The following is a 22,297-nucleotide window of genomic DNA, read 5'->3' on the forward strand; positions in this document are numbered from 1 at the left end:
CTCACAGAGAGAGCTCCAGGTGTGTCTGTGCTCACAGAGAGAGCTCCAGGTGTGTCTGTGCTCACACACAGAGCTCCAGGTGTGTCTGTGCTCACAGAGAGAGCTCCAGGTGCTGTGGACAAAGCCAGAATGAAGGGACACCCTTCAGGCTGCCCTGCACTTGTGTCACCATCATGGAGGGACAGCACCTCACAAAACCCAGTTAGATGACAAAGGGTTAATTAAATGGGTCTATCATCATTCAAACTTTAGTGTCAGCTTTTCTGCAGGCTTTAATTACACTCTAATTACCTTTTTTGTTGTTGTTGTTGGGGTACACCAGGACGACAAATAATTCCAATGCTACATTCTCCAGTGCTGATCAACAGATTTGATGACTTTTAAGAATACTTCTTTGCTGCTCAGATGATAATAACACATTTCACTCCCTTCTAATCATTACAGTGGCATTTTAAATCCCAGTTTGGCCCATGATACAATGAAGAATGTTGCAAGATTTCAAATAAGATCTATAGGGACTCCAGGAAGACACAGAAAAGAGACTGTCCTGACATGAACATCCAAGTAAATGAAATTGAATGCTTGTCTCCTGTACTAAGGATATTAGGCATAAAACATTGACCCATCTACGCTTCCGTACCATCCTCATCCCTTTTCAAGAAAGAAAGGAAAAAAAAAAAAAACAAAAACGAAAAAAAAAAAAAAACCAACCAAAAAAAACCAACAAAAATGGCAATGTTATTTATGCATATGAAAAAGTAAGATCATTTTCTCAGTAAAACTAGATAAAAGTATCTTCAATAAGTTGGAAGTTGATAGTTGGAAATTGCAGAAGCACAGAAAGACCTTACTATACTAGGGGAAAATGTGAAGAAAAATACACAAAAAGGACATAACAACTAGTTTCAAATCATCTTGAACATTAGGTAGCCATTAGCTGGGAGCATTAATTCAGTATAGCCAAATAATCATTAACAATCAAAACTCTGACCAGGAATCATCATAAAAGAAAAAAAAATTAAAGATCAAACAAACAAGAAATAAGCCTTATGAATACATTGTCTGTCCACACATTTTTAAAACCGCTTATAACTCTGGTAACCCATCTCAAAAATAAAAATACAGCAACCAATTATATTAAAATTATGAAAAAACTTTTGGAAGGGATAAGACTGAGCTGACTTCTGATTGGAAAGTAAGGAATTGATGATTAAGGTTTAAAACAAAAATGATATCACTAAGAGAAAGTAGAGAGAAAGACTGCTAGTATTTCTCAGGATAAATATTAGCAGGTATGAAATGAAACTACACAGAAAGTACAATTATGTGGTGTTTTCTTTCCACACTAATTAAACTGCAGAATATATCAGTCAAGTGATACCAGGAATGCCAAAAGTACAAGTTCACATAAGTTTTAGCAATTCCATATTTATATTTATTAATTAAAGATCTTTATTCTATATGGCCCTATTTCTTGTCTAGTGAAAAACTGGTATTTTACAACTCCTTGTCTCCTCTAAATCTTCTCAACTGCAAGGAATTCAGATCCTTCTAAGTACAGACAATAACTTAATAATTTCCCATCTCAAAGCTTCTATGTTTAAAACATAAATATTAAGCCATTTTTCATTATTTCGATTCATTCTGTGCTAAATATTTTTTTACATGCCATTTTATTTCTAGTACATAAATTTGAAATGAGGACATTTCACAAAAGTCAGCATCGCTCTGATATTTACTGTCCAGATTTTTATCTAATTTCTTTTTCAAAGAAACACAGCCAGCATTATTTGGGTTTTTTATACACTTTGAAGATCCTAGAACCATTTTTAAAATAATTTTAGAATATTACAATTCATATGAAAAGGCAGCATGGAATTACTAAATATTTAATTGTTTTTCATTTTCTCTAAGCAAAAAGCAGAGGACCTATTTCCTACAGATGCCTCTTTGCAGATTAATTCACATGAGCACATTCTCAGATCTAGCTTGCTGTTTGGGATTTTTCCCGAGTTCTCTTTAAGGTATAGAGGTAGATCTCAAATCAGATCAAAGCCTATAAAAATCCAAAAGTTAACATTAAATTGTACTGCATAAGAATAGCAATCCAGCTGCCATTAATTCTGCTTCAAAAACAGCTGTGGTGGAACAATTTAAGCTAGTGAGCAAACAGAATTCTAAAGGAAAGAGAAAAAAACATGTAATTATACAACAAAAAACAAATATGGGAACCACAAAGCTTTGCCAACATTGTCTCTGCATCTAAAATATCTGCTTTGCAGTCAGTTCACCAACCAGTTACCAACAGAAAAAACTGCAACTCTTGGATCTGAAGCAAATTACAGATTTTCATCACCAAAAAGAAAAATAATTTTTAACTTGAACAGCATATCTTTTTCAGCAACACTTGCTTTGGAAACAAAGACAACTCTAAAGTATTTACAGTTAAACTTCTGAACAGAGCAGAGGAATAAAAATAGTTGCCCATGAACTAGATTAGCAGGGAAAGATGCCTTAGTGAACTCCATAGTACAGCTTGCCTATCTTCTCTCTTCTACATTTTAACAATATTTTCAGGAGCTGAAATTATGAAGGTTACCAAGCAGTTGAAATATTTTATATATACATGTATCAACTTTAAAAAACCCCACACATCTGCAATACTATTGTCCAATGAGTCTCATGAAATAAGATTTTCTATTTTGTCTTCTTTTAAGATCTGCAAATAGGATCCAACTACAAATTGACATTTTTCATCAGCACAGACAATAATGTGATCGAGAGAGAAGTATAATAAGTGTGAAACAGTAAAGGATTTCTAAAAGCCAATACCCAAAATTTTAAAAAGCTTTTTAATTACATTTCAATAGATTTGTCATATTCACTTCGAATAAACCTAGGACCCAAATGCCAGTTATCAGGCTCAGGTTGTAAAACCTCTTTTGATCTCAATGTTATACTCACTGCCACACTATTAAAACAGACTTTCTTTTTTTTAAAAGAGAATGGTGAGAGGTCAATGCCTAGGATTCTGTCCTTATGGAGAGAGAACTCAAGGACTAAACTGACTGTTATAAAGCTTTCCAGTGGAAAAGGGAGTATTTTCCCAGTAGAACTTAATTTAAAACAGTAATGGGTAGATATATTTTTGGCCAGGCACTAGCCTGAAAACAGAGAGTGAGGGTTGAACAAAATCAAACATATTTATATTAATTTAGTCTAGAGGGAAAGGAATGCTTCCCTGCTCAGCAATTTCTCAAGTCCCCTGCCAATTCCAACATCCCCTGATGTTTTCAGATTGCTTATGGTGCTTTTCACTTGTGTCACCCAAAAATCATGCACAGGAGCGAGTAGGTGAGTGACTGGAACTTAGTGGGATGCTAAAGAAGGTGCAAAGAGCAATGCAACAGCAAAGGCAGGACAGTGCAGCTGGAATTGCAAACAAAAAAGCAGGAATTATTCCATTTCAATTTAAACCATAACCAGGCTGCTCATGTTGTCTCACAGACCTCAGCAGAGCATACCCAACCCCTACCCAGCATCAATCTTAGAGCAATTTAGAAGCTCACTGTCACCAGAAATCTTCCTCAATTGTTCTCAGATTAAAAGACATCTTGCCTTCCATGATTTGCCTTTTCAGCAACATCATCAGGCCTCTCCTTGCTTGTTTTCATCTAAGACCTACAGAAGACATGGATGCCACCAAAAAATTCTCATTAGAATATTGATGGTCTCATTTCTTCAACAGAAATTCTCCTTGTCTAATTTCTTCAACAGAAATCTGTTCACATGACACTTTCAAGAAACGTTGAAGTTCAGTACAGGGAACAGTATGAGAGGTGCACAGGGCCAGAGATATCTTCTGGTAGGTCTCAGTCAAAAGAGGTGGACTAGAACCAAATATCCCTGGTTTAGTTCTTCTCTTGCCATGCACAAAAACCTTTTTAAAAGGTTTTAGAAAAAAAACTAAATACAGCAATTGCGAAAGCATGTGTTCAGTAACTTGGCAATAATTCATAATTACATTTTAAAGAAAACAAGAAACCTCATGGTGTCCACTAACAACAAAATTAGGCATTTTAAACTATTTTCTACGATTCACACTTATATTGAATTTTAAAACACCATATAGAGAAAATTAGTATTTTAAAAGTGGGTTTGCCAATTATCATAAAATTAATCACAATTCTAGTCTGTGAGCTGAAAACACCATCACTGGAGGGGAAACACAGCTCAAAGAATGTGCTTACTGCTTGCAACAGAGGTCTGAAATGCCATATCTATTCCTACTCACAAGAAGCACTTCCCAGGCTCAGTTTTGAGAGTGCAATTTTAAATAGATATGTTCACTTACACTTTCTCACATCTGCTCTTGCGTGCTGTACAATTCACAAATGTTGTGTAAGTGCAGCCATAAAATCTGGAAGCAGTTTATGCCCATCTTACCCCCCACTAGCATTGTACAGTACAGCATATTTTTCAGAATTACATGCTGTGGTCATCACTGTTTATCTGCACAGCAGCTCTGCTAGAGCAGAATTGCATCCAGGAATTCATGTGTGATGAAAATTCTGAAGAAGACAGTGTTTCATATGGAATCAGAGTGCATCACAAGCACCTCTACCTCTGCTAACCTTTTCTCCCTCTAGCAGCTTCTACATTCCCTGTCATAGGATGTTTTACCTTCAGTATTGATGTAAAAGACAAAAGCAATTAAAGTGCTGTTCTGCCAAATGAAGACAGCATTTAGACTCAGCCACCAGGTTGTAAAAATATTAATGTAATCCTATGTGGCCACTTTATACACTTTATTCTGTGACTGGAATGAGTCTAAGCAAGCTATGTAAAATAAATCCTTACCACTTAAAAAGGTCATAGGAAGTTGAGAACATGTAATTTTCTGGAACACAGGAGCTAACCCACCTGAATAATGGTTAGGAATGGGCAGTTTCACCTCATCCCTTGACACAAAATAATAAAAAATCTGAATTTCTCTCTTATGAAAATGAACTAGGGCTCTAAGATGCAAATACAGATTTTCCCTATTTCTTCAGCACCTGAAGAACAGAGTATGATAATCAGTAATAACATCCTCTGATCATTTACATGAAAGATTTAAGATGAGAACATTGTACAACTTCATCTCTGTGAATTACTCCAAATATTCTTTATGAGCTTTTCTCATCAGTTTCAACAGCCTTCAATAATACTGAAAAATAAAATTAAAATGCAAAAGAGGGTCTGTAACTTTAATGAAGAGATTAAATGCTAAAGCCGTGTAGGAACATTTTAAATGTGTCTTGCAAACAAATTTGTCATTAATCAAAGAACAGAATGCCTATTTTATTATCAGATAGACTCAAAAGGGAAGATTGACATACTTAGTGTTGGTTTATGATGATCTGAATGATACAGTAGGTGAAATATTACTACTCTTTAGCCAAATGTAGAGCATCTTTCATCTCAAAGTGTAAAATTTGCTATGAGATTTTAATTAGTATAATCTTGACTTCCATGAAATAAGTGTTTCTGAAAAACATCTAATCCATATTACTGTAGTGGACAACACTGCAGACACAAACTTATTACAGAGACCCTGAGGGAATTTCAGCAGCATCCAATGCAGCACTTGGGACCAACATCCACCATGCACCTGCACCAGGCGCTGCACATAAAGAGGACTTTTCCTTGGTCCACCAGCAAAGACTTCAGGGCAGCAGATAGAATTAAGTCTTAAGTGGTTTGGGTGGGCAGTGTTTACAAATTTAATGTTTCTGTTTAGCTGTTTAGCTTTTGATTCACACTTTCTGAAAGTGTGAATCACATTGAATTTAAGAACACTTGAAATTTAATTTTATTGTGGCTCCGGAAAACATTGCTGCCTGTAGCAGCATTTACCTTAACAATACACTAGTGTATAACTATTATACATACTAATTTATTTCTTTTTCTTTTCAGCACAAAAAGCATACAATAGAACATAGACAAACGCTGCTTGCTTTACAGTGCAGGAAAAGCAATAAAAAATATCCTCTCTTTCCACACCAAACTCAAAATGCTCTTAAATTCTGCAACCTAATCCCCAGAAAGGTTTTGTTTCTTACAGTATGAAACAACTAATGAACCTCCACTGTCATCCACTTGATCAGTGGTTGTATATTTTTAATGAAGTGAGGAAAAAACCACATTTTTTTTCAAAACAGATTTGGATAGCATAATGGACATCTGAAACAATAATACCAGCAATACACAAAACTTTCACGTACAGTCTTTTTTATGCTTTTTGTGCTGAAAATAAAAACAAACAAACTAGTAGATATAATAGTTATACACTGGTGTATTGTTAAGGTGAACACTAAGCCTGGAATGACAAAGTTTCCCGAAGGCTAATTTGGAGTATAAGATTCTGTATTTCCCTGGAGTCAGCAAACATTTCAGATACAAAACTGCTGCTGATCCTTTCAGTATCAGAACAATGGCCTCCACTTTACCAGAATTCTAGTTATCAACAACAGACTCCCCTGAGATTAGCTCCCTCAACAGCAAAATGTGTGTGTCACAAAGGGTATGTAATCATCCTGAATACTCTTCCCACACCTTGTTTTGTTTTTTAACTCTCCTCATTTTGTCTAACAGTAGACAAAACAAGAAGAAACAGTAATTTGGAATAAAATTTGAATTAGAGGCTTGCTGGCAGAATGTTAGATTTGTGACCTACCACTACTCATTTTTTATGTTGGTTTTTAATGCTACTTGTATTGAGAGGTTTGCTGGAGTGAAGTTTGTAATAAAACAGTCTTAGTCACTTAGAAGTATATAATCCAGGTTTCTGACTAATGATTAGACTACATCTCTATAAAAATAGATGGCAGTAAAATAACAACATTTGCAAGCCAGCCTTCTACAAAAAGGAACCAGACTAAAGATGCAGACTCTTTCCATTCTTTTGCAGCTGAAGGTCAGAAGAAACTGAAGTTGCTAAAATGTCATGTCTCCTTTTCATTTCAGTGCCACTGAGACATTTGGAAACAATGAAGAGGCAAGAAGAAAAGTGAGAAAGCCCTAACAGACAGCACTTCCAGCAGAAGTACAATTCCAGAGCTGCACTCAATTAAAGAGGAATATGAAATGCCTCTGCAGACGAGAGTGGAAGGTATTATTTTCTTCATCTGAAATTTTGTAAATTATATAATACACCTTTCAATTTTAATATGCAAATATTACTGTGCAAAAGTACCATAGGCAGATGGGTTTGGGTGTGGGGTTTTTTGATACTGTTAAGAACCAACACCAGCATGTTCTTACCTTTTTATCTTCTTTAGATTTCCTGATACTGTGTGGAGGGCCAAATTTGTTCTGAATGCAGAACATCTTCTTGGACCATTCACTTTTGTGAGATTTTAGCTGTGGCTGACCAAAGCTGCCATCGACCCTGTACCTGTCAGCTGGAATCTTACTCATTGGGGGAGGAAGGGTGCCACAGTTCACACTGGACCAGCCATCTGTGGAGTCTGTGTAGGACTCCTGGTCGCTGGCATTGCCATGCTGCCACTCCTGCAAAACGTGCACAGGCAGCCACCTCTGATTGCCCAGCCCTGCAGCGTTTTTCTTGGACGGGGGCACTGAATTTCGGGAGGAAACCAATGGAACTTCAATACGAGCAGAAGGGCTCAAGTGCTTGCTAACATTTTGGGACTTATCGTTCTGAATTACTTCCAAAGGGATGTTTCCCTCCTGCTCATGACAGAAGCCATTCCAATGGGAAGCAGGCTGATTTTGTCCCCTTCCTACTGGATTCTCCCATATGCTGCTAGGAATGTGTTTACTTGGATTGGTCCCTAAATCAACCACCAGAACTCTATTATTCTTTTCTTCTTGGTTGAAATTTCCAATCCCACTGTCACTGTTACTGCTGGTACTATTATTCTGATGAGCATCTGCATCACCATCGAGGAAAGCCCTTGCACGCATTCCCTCTATCAGCTCCCCCATATCCCTGTACAGGACAGAAATAAACTGCAGGACAGGGAGAGAGGATGTTGGAAACTCCAGACAGCCATTGGTATCTGGATCTGCTGTACATTCCAGTCCAAAACGTCTTGCTATACCCTGGTGAATTTTATGATGAAATAATTCAGGATCCACCATAAAAACATGGCAAGATGTCCTCAGGACCCCTTCATCTTCCTGAGCCAAGCTTGCATCATCATTTGTCTGCATTGTAACTAGGCCAAAGAACCTTCTATCATCCGGGCAAACAGCACTGAATGCCAGTTTCTCTGCAGGATATTCTGCCACAACACCTGATTTGTCACTGCAGAGCTGAATACAGTCATGCATTATCTTCATCATCACCAGGGAATGGATTTTCTGCTCTGCCCGCAGACGTCTCATGCACCCACGAATGGCCTGCAAACTCTCTGTTTCCAAATTTGCAGTTGTTGAAGGAAGTTCGATGGAGCCTAAGTAACCTACAATCATGGCAACATTCAAAATGCTTGCATCTAACCCAAAGTCTTCTGCACTCTCCAGTCCGATTCTAAAAACTGAATCATCATTCAGAACTTTGGCTATTTCTTCCTTTGACAGTATATTTGGATTGCTTACATTTTCATTGCCAGTTTCAAATTTCATAGCAGCAGAAACTGGAAATGATCTTTGTTTTGGTGCAGAATTATCTGAGTTTCCAGCACAAAGAGCAGGATTCTCAAAAATCATGTTGAAAATGCCGCCAGACTGCATTTCTTCGACAACTTTCTCAGCTCTGTTTATACCCAGAGCTTTAGAGTCAGGTTTGGGTTTCAGCCACCCCTTCCCATCATAAAAACCAACTTCTTCATCGCTTGAACATGAATCCATATGACTCATCCCTTCAGCAATGACCATGTGCAGGACTCCAGAACATTTCCCTATAAGTTTCACTACATCTTCATGAGAGGCTTTTTTCACATTGATTTCATTAACTGCAAATATCTGGTCTCCTGCTTTAAGTCCAACATAATCTGCAGGGCTTCCTTTCATCACACAACTAAGAACACAAGGGGCTTGTCCCGAGAGGGTAAAGCCATAACCTGCTCTTCCTCGAGCAACTTCCACGCTTCTTATCCGTGGAGGAGCGTGCATGTTGAGGCGATGTTTGACCGTCTCTCCTGGTCTGTACATTTTGGACTTATTTTTTTTTCCTAAAATAGGAAAATTTTTATTTAGTCCAGTTTTTTGTCATGTTTCAAGAGTATCACTCCATCTGATGAAGATCTAAACAAAGAAAGAAAGAAAGGACATTTTAATTCTCATCATATTTCCGGTCTTTTAGCACCAAGTATTCCTTTTACTGTTGAGAAAAAATTGCTAGTGAACTAACCAAAAACTATTGCCAGAGAATTAACAAAACACTCAGAACAGTTTGAAAAGAACAGGTACCACGGTGTTCATTTTAGTGATAAGAAAGGAGTTGCAAATGTAAATAAAGTGGCTGTCCAAGATGACAACGTGACAGAATGGCAAAGAACAGGATCCAAGTCTTTTGATGTACAGTCAGTGTTTTTTATACTAAGCATGTTATGTCTTCCCCCAACTCCCCCCCATTGCTTATTATTCAATTTCCTTCTGGCTTACTGCACCATTATACTACCACTGCATTTTACAGCATAGAGAAAATCCTTATTTAAGCTCATACATCCTTTCCCAGCAAAACAAAAATGAGAGCTCATGCTCATCTACTCAGCTGTACCTCACCCCCTTTACACAGCATACAGAAACGGGTACCACATGTATCATATAAAAGGGATTAATTACCCCTAGAGTTGCCTGTATCTCTCCACTGACTGTAAAGACAGCTCAAAATAAGTATCTGACCAACTTCCTTACATACATTTCACTTACATATGCAATGACAAGTGGGCACTCAGTCATGTATCAGACCAAAGGGATCCAAGATCAGATTTACTGTTACACCCATCAATTAATCTACTCAAAACAATTTGTCAGATAGCAAACACTGTAAAAATGCATTTCAGACCATCATTCCAACACCCATGTGTTTTACTTTAGCTTAAACATTCAAAAATAAAAGAAAAAAAAAGGAGTGAAAAAGACACATGCTGCCAGCATTAATCTAGACATGACTTTGCAATTAACATATAACAGCTTTGTACGAACAGCAAGAAGTAGAATATTTCACTACATTTTAGTGTCAGCACTGAAGTCTGGATGTCTTGTTCTAAATATACTTGAGCAAATTCCATTGTTTTAGAGAGGTTTCCCCCACTAAGCAGGTTAAAATGCATGAAAATGACTAATACAAATAAAAGAAATGACAACTTGTTCAACTTTTGAAACTATCTCCTTGTTGCACTATATGAATCCTCATTTCCAGGGTCTGGAGGATGACTGACAGAAAAACCCATGGGACTGCAGCTACATGAAATTGCAATAAACTCCATCTGAGCAAGTGAGAACTAATCTGACGATAATTACTCTGAGTTGGTCCACAGGCTTATCCTTAACTCAGTCACATTGTAACACACTTAAAGTGTATAACATGCTTGAAAGCAAGTATCTTGCATATTTGGGCAAAATGCAGGCAACATTTTAGATAAATACATTCACAGAAAGATATAAATACACATACCCTCAGAGGCAACACATTTCTTTATCATATCTAAAGTGGTAAATTAGTGGTGTCCCACTCACTACTTGCATGGTCAAAATGACCAAGAAATCCTACTGACATTGCTCTCAGCTACAGAAAAAATAAAAAACCCACACTCAGAATGTGATTAGATCCACAGCACACTACTTTCACAGTATTTCTGCCTGGCTTAGAACAAACAAGGCAATTACTTCACAAGTTTTACCAATTAAAAACCAAACCAAAACTTAAATACAATTTAGAATTATAGTCTTAATTACTTATCTACATTTGAACTCCTTGATTACCAAATTTAAGAAACCACTGCTGTTTCTCAAATATTGTGCTAGATACTCAACTGAAGGATGTAATTCCACAGGAGCCTTCCAAACCTAAAATAGGACAGATTTCAAGATACCAGAAGAGATCCAGCTGGCCTTACTTTTTGAGGTTTAGTTTCTCGGGTTTTTTTAACAAAGGGACATCAGGGTTTTATGTCTCCATGGTGCAGCTGTGACTATTCAGTGTAGAATGATTTTTGCAAATTGTTTTAATATAGCAATTATCCAGCTTCATTAACAATACTTTTCCTATAATTTGAGACAAAAAAAAAAACCCACTCTGGCTTTAAGAAGTAATGAAACTTCACACCTAACCTTTAAATGGAAATCATAACATAAGAAGTGCTTTGCAAACATTTTACCAAACTTAACTCTTACATTGCTGTAAGAAAGCCCCATCAATTGGCATCCTGTCTCATATCTTAAATGTTGTTTGACCCTTTCCTGATGGAGCTAAACTTGGGAATCAAGAGGTCACTGCGCATTCAGCTATCTCTAATTAGGTCTATTACTTTTTGAGAATAGCCATTAAATATTTCAAAATATAGTTCTCAAAAAAACCCCCAAAAATAGAACTAACAAATGCCCAATGGTAAATAAAAACCTTCTATCTAGGAGCATGAATACATACATGTTCCAATTTGCCTTATAGTGAATATTTCTGTTTTCAGCTGTCTGGAGAATAGCCTAATGTGACCCCTGGGTACCCTCTGAATCTGTGCTGTTAACCTGGTCACCACAAAGCCCAATAGTATCTGGCACCTAAAACTGTGCTACTAGCTTCCAAGAGCAAAGGAAACCATTAAGAGAGTATGAGATTATAAATAATCTCCTTTTAAAAATATAATAAAAAACAGTTGTTACTAAAAAACTTGAGATTCAACATATAATGTTGAAGTGGTTGATAAGAAAAACAGTTTTTTTACAGCTAATCTATACAGCTCTCCAATCTATAAAAAAATATCTTAAATGCCACTGTAAAAACACACAATGAAAATAGAGTTAGGCTGCTCTTGGGAAGAGGCAAACCCCAACATTGTCTTACATCACAATTCTGCATTTACTAAGAGAGGTTTTCCTTTCAACTCTGTTCACAAGTCAATTTACCCATTTTCCTTCCTAACCTATGACCCTTACACATCAAGCATTTATTGTAGTGATAACCACTGATAATGAAATGTCATTCAAAAACCTGACAAAACAGCAGGCTGCTAACATGTTACTTTCCTCTAATACTGATGTTCCAGATATATGAAGACTTTCAGCTATTAATATATTTGTGAAATTTTGTAGGTGCAAAATTAGGAACTAATTCAACATTAAAGGGTTTTTGCTATTAATGTGTCTAGAATCTAAAAAACCCAAAACAAAAAAATACCAACCAAAGACAAACTGTATTGCTTCACTAGATCACGTCTTCCCTCCCTCAGTACCTGAATATTACTGTGCAATTTTTATGCTAATTACACCCAGGACAAACAACATCTCATTAAATTTATCTAGGAAACTTCAAGACGAAGGACAAATATATCTCTTCTGCAAGAACCCTCAGCATTCCAAGTATGTTTTACTGCAATAATGGCATGACAGGCAAATAGAACAATTATGAAAAAAATGTTTTCCCTAAGCAGAGATTACTTGATTGTCAAACTGTTAACAGACTAGTTCAAAACTAAATTATCAAGTTATCTAATTGCTAACTTTTCTCCTAATTTCTTTGCAGACTTGAAACCTGGAGCTGAAGAGATATGGCACAGAAGTGGCACAAACTTCCACAATTCCAAAGTAAACTTGTCTGAATATTTTTTTCCTGTAATAAATTATAAAACATATAGCATATCCAGTGAAACAAAAACACCAATTCACTTGCACTGATATAACGCTTTGTAACTTTATAACTACAAAATATTACACAGAACATTTCTGGCAAAATCACTAATATGTGCACATTAAGAGTTGTTCAGGTATCTGAAATAACATAATTTGTCCATCCACATCAGCTTTGACACAGAACTGCAAAACAAAACAAAGCATTCAAGATTTCAGCATTCTGGTCTACCATTTGGATCAATTCTTTGTGGGGTATAATACAGCAAAAATACCAGTTACAGTTGAAATGTACTGCATCCCACAAACACTGCATTTCTGTATGGTACGCTGCTACATATCCATGTTAGCTTTTCATGTCATTTTCAAACCCTCTGCTCCAAAGAAAATAACATGTATTTGCTTACTTCCAAGGGAGAGAGGTGGTTTGTTTCCTGCTCCTGCTCTTGTTATCTCATAGCAACAAAGAGAACAGAAACAGGAGGCACGCTCCTGCTGCAGCCCATGTTAAACTGTAACTGAGCAGCGCAGAGGGCATGGGGCAGCCCCTGGAGATCAGGAGTACATGACTGACCACCACCAGCTCCCAAAAAGCCTCTGGAAATGGGCTGCTGCTCAGCACTGCAGGATCCATGTTAATGTGCAGAGACACTGTCTGGCTTCATTCTGTCTGGCTTTATTTTGTTTTTCATAGTAGGACTGCAAGAGAATAAAGTATGCAAAGTGGAAGTGCACAGAGGAGAGAGACTGTTCCCTCGTCTCTCACACAGGTCTTGAAGTAATGCAAAAGACTTCAGCATGGGTGCCAGTTGTTGAGGCAGAGCTGATGCCAAGTCCCTACAAAGCTCAAATGAAGCTGTCACATTTGAATTCCACTAACTATTCAAATGTGGTACGTGTTTATAGACAAGTTACACAAGAAATGTAACAGCACAACCTGTAGAAGACAGCTACCAGTTGTTTGAAAACTTGGGCAGGACAATGTTTTAATTAAAAAATCTCATCAGCATTCCACAATTGGCAAGACAGACCATTATGTTTCCTTTAGGTGTATCTAGTGTGATAATTCAAAAAATATTGACTGCAGTTAGTAACAGCAGGCTGAAAAGTAGTTGTTAATAAAAACTCTTCTCCCACTGCAGACAGTGTACGAAGTGTAAGGAACACAAACAGGACATTCGCTGTTTTGTCTGACAAGACTCATGTGAGCAAGGACACAGTTTCCTAAAGCTATTGTACAGACAGTCATGCGCCTACAACTCAGACTAATTTATCTGCCGTATTCAAGAAGGTGGAAAGGTTTTGTTCGCAGTTAGGCATTTTCCCCGCTGCTTTTCTTGCAAATTCGTTCCAGAACTGTTGGGACGCCGCTCAGAGGGGCGGCACTAGGGGCGGCAGCAGCGACACCCGGGCGGGACGGGGACACCGGGACGGGCCCGGCGGGCTCTGCACAGCCGCTCGCACGGCCCCGCCGCCGCTGCCCCGCTCCCGGGGACGCTCCCGGCGCTGCCCTCGGCGGGTGCGGGGCCGTCCCGCGGGCACCGGCGGGGACCCGGGGGGCGGCGGGTGCGGAGCAGCGCCCCGCGGGGTTACCCATTAACTGCCCGGCTCCCGGGCAGCCGCTTCCCGGGGGGTGGAGCTGCGGGGAGGGGAGAAGCGGCACCTGAGCCCGCAGGGACGATTTGAAAAATCAAGCGGTAAAAGACGGGAGGGCACGGAGCACCCGCGCCCCCCCCACCCCGCGGGCGGACCCGCCGCCCCCTCCGCGCTGCGCTCCGGGGGTCGCGGGCAGCGCCGCAGCCCGAGGGGCGCGCACAGGGGCGGCCAAGGCTCCCGGCTGCCCCCTGCCTCCCCTCGGCCCCCGCCGCCGTGCTCCCCTCCCCCCGTCCCCCCTCCCGCCGTCCATCTGCCGTCCCCGCTCCTCCCGCCGCATCCCAGCGGGGTCCCGGGCCGGGCGCTCGGCGGCGAAGGGGATGGGAGAGCCGGGCGGGCTGCGGTGGGCGCTGCCCCGCTCAGACCCACTCACCTCTGTCCCCCGGGACTCCGGCTACTCCGCCGAGGCAGCGGCTGTCCCGGTCACCGGGGAGACGGCGCCGGGCTCGGCCGCACGGCGCTGCGGCGACTGGCTGTCCGGCGCTGTCAGTCACCGCGCTCGCCCGGCGGGGTGGCGGTCGGGTTCCCGGACAGAGAAAGGGGAGAGACAATGCCCCGCGCCGGAGGACTACAGCTCCCGGCGTGCCTTGCGAGCGGCCCGCTCGCTCCGGCCGTGGGGAGCTGGGCGCGCGGGGCATGACGGGGCGCGTAGTTCGCTGGCCTCCCCGAGCCGCCTCGCCTCGCCCTGGGCTCCGGCGGGGCAGGCAGTGCGCAGGCGCGGGCTGGCGGCGGCCGTTCGAACGGGGCCGGGAGCGGGAGCCGGGCTCAGGCTCGCACCCGCACCGCGGGCGCGGCGGACCCGAGACACAGAGCGCAGCCCGGGCTCCGGACCGTGTGAGGGGAGGGACCGACAGCCCGCGGCTCGGAGCGCAGGTGGGGCTGGGAGCCGCCTCAGACAGGTGTGCCGCGCCTTTGAAGGGCGGGAATAAAGCGAGACGGAGCGCGGGGTGAGGGAGCGGCGGGCACTGCCTGCACCGGCAGCCTGAGGCGGAGCGGGCACTGAGGGGCCACTGACGCCTAAAGGACAAAGGTGTGTGCCAGGGGGCAGCTTCACCGCCCGGTGGAGCTGGGCACAGGCAGCAGGTGCTCAAAATACACCGGGGACAGCTCTTATTTTAAATAGGAGAAATAGGAAGAGGGGGGAAAAAAGTTAACATCAGTTAAGAAACTCGTAAAGAATATAAGAGTCAGAGAAAGGGTAGAATTAACCAAATCTCTTTGACTTTCCCACAGAACCTGAAAGCATTTTGTGATCTTAGCAGAAGAATGTAATCTTTAATTGTTAACATGTACTTGTAGCAATCCTTTGTATGTGGGGTATTTAATTTTTTTTCTCTATGCACAGGAAACCTGACACTGAACTTACCAGGCACAAGTTCAAGGAGAATTCTTACCTTTTTCTGGGGATTTTTGGTTTTTTTCCCCAGTCTCCAGAGCTGTATATCTATCCCACAGCCATTATGTCTGTAAGATAGCATCTAAATTGTAATACTGTGGCTTAATGGTTTAACTTCAGTCATTTGTCTAATTCTTACCCAGTCTAGGAAATTGTTTCTTAATAATTCCATCCTGAGCTGAAGTGCTTACAGGATACCAGAGTCTTCAGGAAAAACAAAAACACAGGGCAAAGGAAAAAGCTCTTTGGAAAAACAGAGGATCCTGCTCCTCTACTCTGGCCTTCACCTTCTCATTCTGCTGTTTTTTTTCTTTGTCAGTCCATCCCAAGGAGGTTTCTACCAATCTGAGACATTTCAGATCAACCTAGATGCCAGTTTTGTTATCTCTCTTATCCAGTTTTATGCGAAAAGCTTCTGAAAAGAAAAAAATAACCAAATAAAATAAGCATTATGTCTTTTTCTCATCCTCACAGAAGATATCCTGGCAGATCAGTGTAACAAATTTCCAAACTTCTTCAAATGTACTGTGTCTCATATAAGTAATTATTAAGTCCTTAGGGAGGCTAAAAATTCAAAACTCAAGGAAGAAAGTTGAGTGTTGACTTTAAACCTCACAGTTGATTCTTTCAGGTGAGGTACAGTAATTTTTAAAAATAATCCAGTGATTTAAGTTGGCCCAAAGAAGCTATAATTATTTATCCTTTTGGCTGGGAAGATGTCACAGGTAGAGAATGGTGTTCCACAAATCCAAGGTGTTGGTTTGGGTTGCCATCCCTTAAGAGCCCAATTATTTCCAGCTGCCACAGGAGGTTGTCAAGACTTTATATCTTTTGCCACTGTCTCTGTTGCTGTGTTACCCCAACAGATCTAGGACTGGCTTGCACAACCTCCTTGCCTATAGAATGGGAAATTGAACAATGTATTTCAGTCTGACCTTGTAAACAGCTGAAGAAACTGAAGGAAATCTTTTGGAAAGTGACAAGTGGAATGGTAAGTATCCCACAGAGGTAACTGCAGGTCTCCCACTGAATCTTTATGGAGTTGATACACAGGTATTATGTTTTATTTTGCTTCGAAGAGGAGGGATGCTAAAATGTGCCATCAGAATCTGCTAACTCTAACCTAATTGCTCCATGTCAGTGTCAGATTACCCCTTCCAAATACCTGAACCTGTTGTATTTGTGATAATTAACAGAATTGTTTGCCCTTTGTAATAGCACAGGAGCATGTAATTAGTCTGGCCTCACTGAAGGTTGTTTTGTACCACAGCAGAATTTCCTATTTAAGTCATGCCCAGGAAGGAAGAAGTGAGAGCTGAGGGCTGACATGCCCACAGGTGTGTGTGCTCACACACCCTGCTTGCAGTCAGAAAAATCCAACTCATCCAGAACGAATTCGGTGCTTTGCTTCAGTGCTTTTGGAAATGGTGATTAAGACTTCATGTTATAATCTGGAACAAGGTGATTAATGGCCCCTCAAAAATCCACACAAGGTCTCCGCTGTAACTTACTGTTCTCACCACTGTTGGAGACAATAAAGGAAGAAAGTGTGAAACAAAGTGATAAGGATTTGTGGCTTTGGGGCTGGAAAAGCTTTGGCTTATGAAGCTAAGTAGCTTAATGTTGGGCATAGAGACATCTCAATCACACCAGGGGTGGCTGTCACCAAACAGCCTGTCAGGCTTCCTCTGGAGAGGTTTACAATGCATCCTGTAATGGACTGTGATCATTGCTGTCACAAGCACCAGATGAGAAGGCAGAAAATAAACGTAGTCCAGCATCTGACACAAAGTCTGTGGTTTTAATTACCATTGTTCAATTACCTTAATTAAAGGAATGGAAGGTTTTTAGACATACAGAAAAATCCTCACATAAATATCACTTTTATCATTTAATGTTTTCAAGCTGTTTAAAATAATAAAAATGTACGTGATCAGTGTCAAATGCTTGTTCAGTTTACAAATGTGATTCCAACCTTCCTAGCTTGATTTTGTTCTGAACAGCAGGGAAGACTGTGTGTCATATACAGTGTAGTTAGCTTGGCCAGTTAATACACAGCTGGGAGCAAAGTCATTGTTAAAGAACTTATTTTTTAAATTCCAAAGCAAAGATCATGTTTTGTACATGTACATTTGGGGACTGTATGAACACACAGCCATCAGGATCTACCTTGGCCTACTAGTTCATCTAACTTTTCCTTTTATTTTGAACGTAGTTTTCTTCCTGGTATGAGACACTCCTGGCAGTGGGAAATGGAAGAAAATATTTTTGTATAAATGCATTTTGGTTTGGATGATAGTGTTTCCCATCCATGCATGCTGATGTACAAAAACAATTACAGGGAGCTGTGAAATAGTAGAAATAAAGGGGGATGGATACTGCTCCTGTTCAATCTTGACTGGCCAATAGAGGACGTGTCCTCCCAAATTCTATTTAATGTTAAAAGGATTGATCCTTGTGCATCTACTCGGCTTTGTACTTGTGTCCTTACCTACTATGATACTTAATTAAACATTAAAATATAGTTAAATAGATTTTGTGTGGAAAGGTTCTTTTGTGCATTTAAATATATGAATGGTGCCCCTGGCAAAATTGAAGGTTCAAATGGTAAACTGTCTGGAACAATTTTTTCTGTGTGAAAATAGGCACAGCCAGGCCCTGGTCCTGACAGTGCCTTTGGAAAGCACCACAATATAAATATAATTTTTAATAGCCTAAGAAAATTAATTCCCCTACAATAGAAAGTGCTGTATTTATTTTCCCAAATTCACTAACAGAGTTCAAATGAAACATTTTGCTGTAGTCAACAACTGAAAGCACAGAGTAGTGCTCACTGATGACAATTTTTCTTTCCTTAAGTATAGCTACATGTTGTTAAAGGTGATGTCATGTTAAACCTGCAGTGCTGATGAGCAACCCTAATATATAGAACCAAAACATCTGCTAAAATATTGACTTCAAGGACACAAGCACACTTAATGCACTTCTGTCAAGAACTGGAAACCCAAGAATTGAGTTTGGCCTTACTTGTTATCAGTGAAAGCACAGAAACTTCTACACCACTATTTCTTGTGGGCAAAGAGTTTATACCCAAAATTCCTCAGTTCCTGATAAATGCCTTGCTGAGTCTAAATGAGTGTACATTTTTTATTTTGTAATGTGTCATGGACACCTTCTAATATTGTTAAAACACATACACCAAAATGTAAAAAAAATTCTGGTGGTTTTTTTTTTTTTTTCTCTTTAAAGGGATTGTTGGTTTGGTTTGTTTATTTGATCTTTAAGCCTTGAAGCTTTAATGTTTTAATTCAAAATTGCCTAATTAACCTGGCTTTGTGGCTCCATTAAAGCTGTGTCTCTTGTCCCTTTGAGCTCATGTAAGCTGAGTGTCTTCAGTTCTATTGGGCTTAAAAATGTGCATCATCCAGCAGCTGAATTCACATGTTCTGAAGAACTACTGTGTAATTTTGGTTCTGTGAGGGAAAGGGATGTCTCAAGGAGTTATTCCTCGTGGTTCTAAGTACCATGCAAAAAAAGTCATTTTTGTCTTATTCTGCAATACTCACAGAGGAAGCAAGCTCTATCCTGGCACCTAAACAGCAAGTTAAATTGGGATCATGCATGATATCCTGCAGTGTTCTGCTCCTGTCTCCCTCTTTTTCTCTTTGAAGCCATTTCCAGTGTGACTCGCAGGTTCATGCACCATGCAAGAGTGATACATCAGGACTCTGCTGGCTGAGGTATCACTAAGCACGTGTCCTGATGATGAGGGACAAATGCCAGTCTAAAAATGCCCTTCATATCCCTAACCTCAGGAAAAACATGCTGAGAGTTCTCCATATTGATATATGGCTACAGGAAAAGACACTGAGGGAAAATAAGAGCCTGAGGCACTGCAGAGGAGACACGAGTAATAGAGAAATCAACTTTGCATGTTCCTATTTAACATAATTCCTCTGATAAAGGACCCTGGCTATAGAACAAACTGTGTAGCATTAAAGTGAGGAGAAGGGATCCTCTGCTCTCAGCAGTTAATCCAAGAATCATTTTACCTTGCTCTAGTCAGTATGTGGCAAAGTCCAAACATTTTTCCATTTCCTCATCTAAGCTTTTTACCTCCAAACTTTGGAGAGGACAGAAAGTCCTGTTGGACCAAGTTCAGTCTGTCTGTATGATACCTGCCAGAGATACAGCTGTGCTTGTGGTAATCTCTTCTCCTGAAGTTCAGCTGACAAGGCATGGCATGGCATGGCTGCAGTGCCACAAAGGTGGTTTTGGTACAAACAGCAGCCATTCCTAACAACACAGAATGACAGGATTCTGCCCTGGCACTCAAATCTGCTTTAGCTCAGACTGACTTCCACCACCACATCTTCCCCCACCTCATAACTAGATTCTGAATGGTTTTTAAATGAATTTAGAAGATACTTGTTTATTCCAGGTAAAACCCATCATGATTAACTTCAGCAATTAAAACTTAGATAAAATGCGCTGAGATATACTTACCTAAAAGAGGATTTTTTTTTTGTGCTCCACTGAAACTTTAGTTTCATCTAAGAATAGACTTGCAGTTATTCTAAATGACCTTCTGAAATGAAAGTTCATTTGTTAAGAGTCATTTTGGCCTTGACAGCATGAGTGGAATTCTTCTGACTACCTTCAACATCGCTTCTTAAGTTCCTCTCAGAACTAGGTTAAGGTCTTGCCTCCTATTAAAATTTCAGTTCCATGGTAAGAGTTGAATGCTGATGGATTATTTATTTCAACCTGTGCCAGCCTACTTCCTCTTTCACCTTCTTAAGTATATAACAACTGTGACTTGCGTGAACCAGGTGACCCAGGCACTTCCTGCTGAAGTCCTGGTGATCATGGCTGGTCTTCTATAAGCATTTTCACATTCTTTCCCTTATAACTGGCATCCCTCAAGTTATTGCCTAGCATAACATCCTAATTTCATCTGAAAAAGAAAATTAGCCTATGCTTTTTTTTCATAAGATACATCTTTCTTAATAGTGGACTTAAACCACATACCTTACACGTCAAAAGTAATTCCATTTCGTTTGGAGTGGGCAAGCCAAGATCAGAAGAATTTGCTGTGTCTCCAGCCAAGAGATTCAGAGGCACAGCTGTAGCTGGTTCCTGGTGTCTCAGCTGAAGGTGTTGGTGCCTTCTGCAAGCAAACCACAGTGCCTGTGGGATGTTGCATGGAGGTCATTGCATGAATGAACACATCCAGGCAATCTTACAGAAGGAAAGTCTGCTTAAGAATAAAGTTCTCCAACATACAGTATGCCTTTTTTAACCAGCTTCCTAAAATAAGGCCATGGATTGTTTTCATGAGAATGCACATACCAAATCACAAGAACTTGGCAGCAAGGAGACACAAAACAAGTGCATCATTTCTGGTATAATCTGTATTAGGCCATTTCAACTGTGGTGAAATTTGGTTTCATTATTTACTGAGTGTTAACCAATGTGAGCAAGCTCTAAATATGCTTAAATCATTGAATAGATGAGCTGTAGATTTAAGCCCTGGGTGGACAGTTAGTTTTGTTAAAGATTTAACACTGGTGTATTTCATTTAGTGAAGTTGTAAGTTAAGTTAAATGAAAAGGAAAGACAGAAAATCTTATTCATGTAAGTTTAAAGAAAGCATAGGCATTATAGTTAACATAAGTTCATGTGGGCAAGGTTTTATGCATTCATAAAACAGACTGCATTTAATCTGATTATATTGAATTAAAGATAAATTATAGTTAAACCTCTAGGGAGAAGAATGAGGATCCTGGAGAGTTTTTAAAGTAATTTTAATTAATTTTTAAAATATGTTTACTTTTCAGTTTGTAGAAAATTGATATTCCTATAGCTTCCCTCAGTGAAACAAGCCTTCCTCAAGCTGTGATAAGTGCTTCTCAACATTTCAGCCTGTTGGAAATTTTATACCTTTAAATGGTATGCACCAATTCTTTTTTTTCTTGCAATGCATAGCAATCCAGAGCTTACCCCTAAGGTAACAGCTTGCAGTCAAGAAATTTAGCTCTGAGCTCAGTTGAGACAGATTCCCTGGGAATCTTCATCATGGAAGATGAAGGAGCTTGTGAGTGCTGTCAGTTTTCAAGGACACTCCTGGAAGTACAAAACCAGTTCATGCTCTCTAAGGGTAAGGAAAGTAGGTGGAATAAGAGACTCCCTTGGCTTAAATGTGAGCTTTTGGGTCTGCTCAAAACCAGAAGAGAAGCATACCAGAGATGGAAAACCCATGGAGAACTACAAGGGCATTGCCAGGGTGGGCAGATGCAGTTAGAAAAGCAAAAGCTCAGCTCAAATTGAAATTGGCCAGAGGTCAAAAACACAAAAAAGGGTTCTTCAGGTACATGAACAACAAAGAGAAGGAAATACTGACCACTGTTCAGCAGCAGAGGTGAACTGGTCACCCACAGTGCTGAAAAG

General features: G+C 40.1%; 1 protein-coding gene across 4 annotated transcripts in view; it reads right to left on the reverse strand.

Moving 5' to 3' along the window:
• Nucleotides 1-14,921, reverse strand: part of RGS12 (regulator of G protein signaling 12) — an 85,660-nt gene extending 70,739 nt beyond the window's left edge. For 2 of the 4 annotated variants that reach the window (XM_063157458.1, XM_063157457.1), the window contains exons 1-2: nt 14,825-14,920; nt 7,306-9,255 (exon numbers count right to left, since the gene is read on the reverse strand). In XM_063157458.1, the coding sequence (XP_063013528.1) occupies nt 7,306-9,162 (1,857 nt within the window). In that variant the 5' untranslated portion in view covers nt 9,163-9,255; nt 14,825-14,920. Of the gene's footprint in view, nt 1-7,305; nt 9,256-14,824 lie in introns of all 4 variants that reach the window. The other 2 variants (XM_063157459.1, XM_063157460.1) reach the window with 1 other exon arrangement.
• Between the last annotated feature and the right edge of the window lie 7,376 nt (nt 14,922-22,297).

Source organism: Melospiza melodia, chromosome 5 (genome assembly GCF_035770615.1).
Source record: "Melospiza melodia melodia isolate bMelMel2 chromosome 5, bMelMel2.pri, whole genome shotgun sequence".
Lineage (NCBI taxonomy): Eukaryota > Metazoa > Chordata > Aves > Passeriformes > Passerellidae > Melospiza > Melospiza melodia.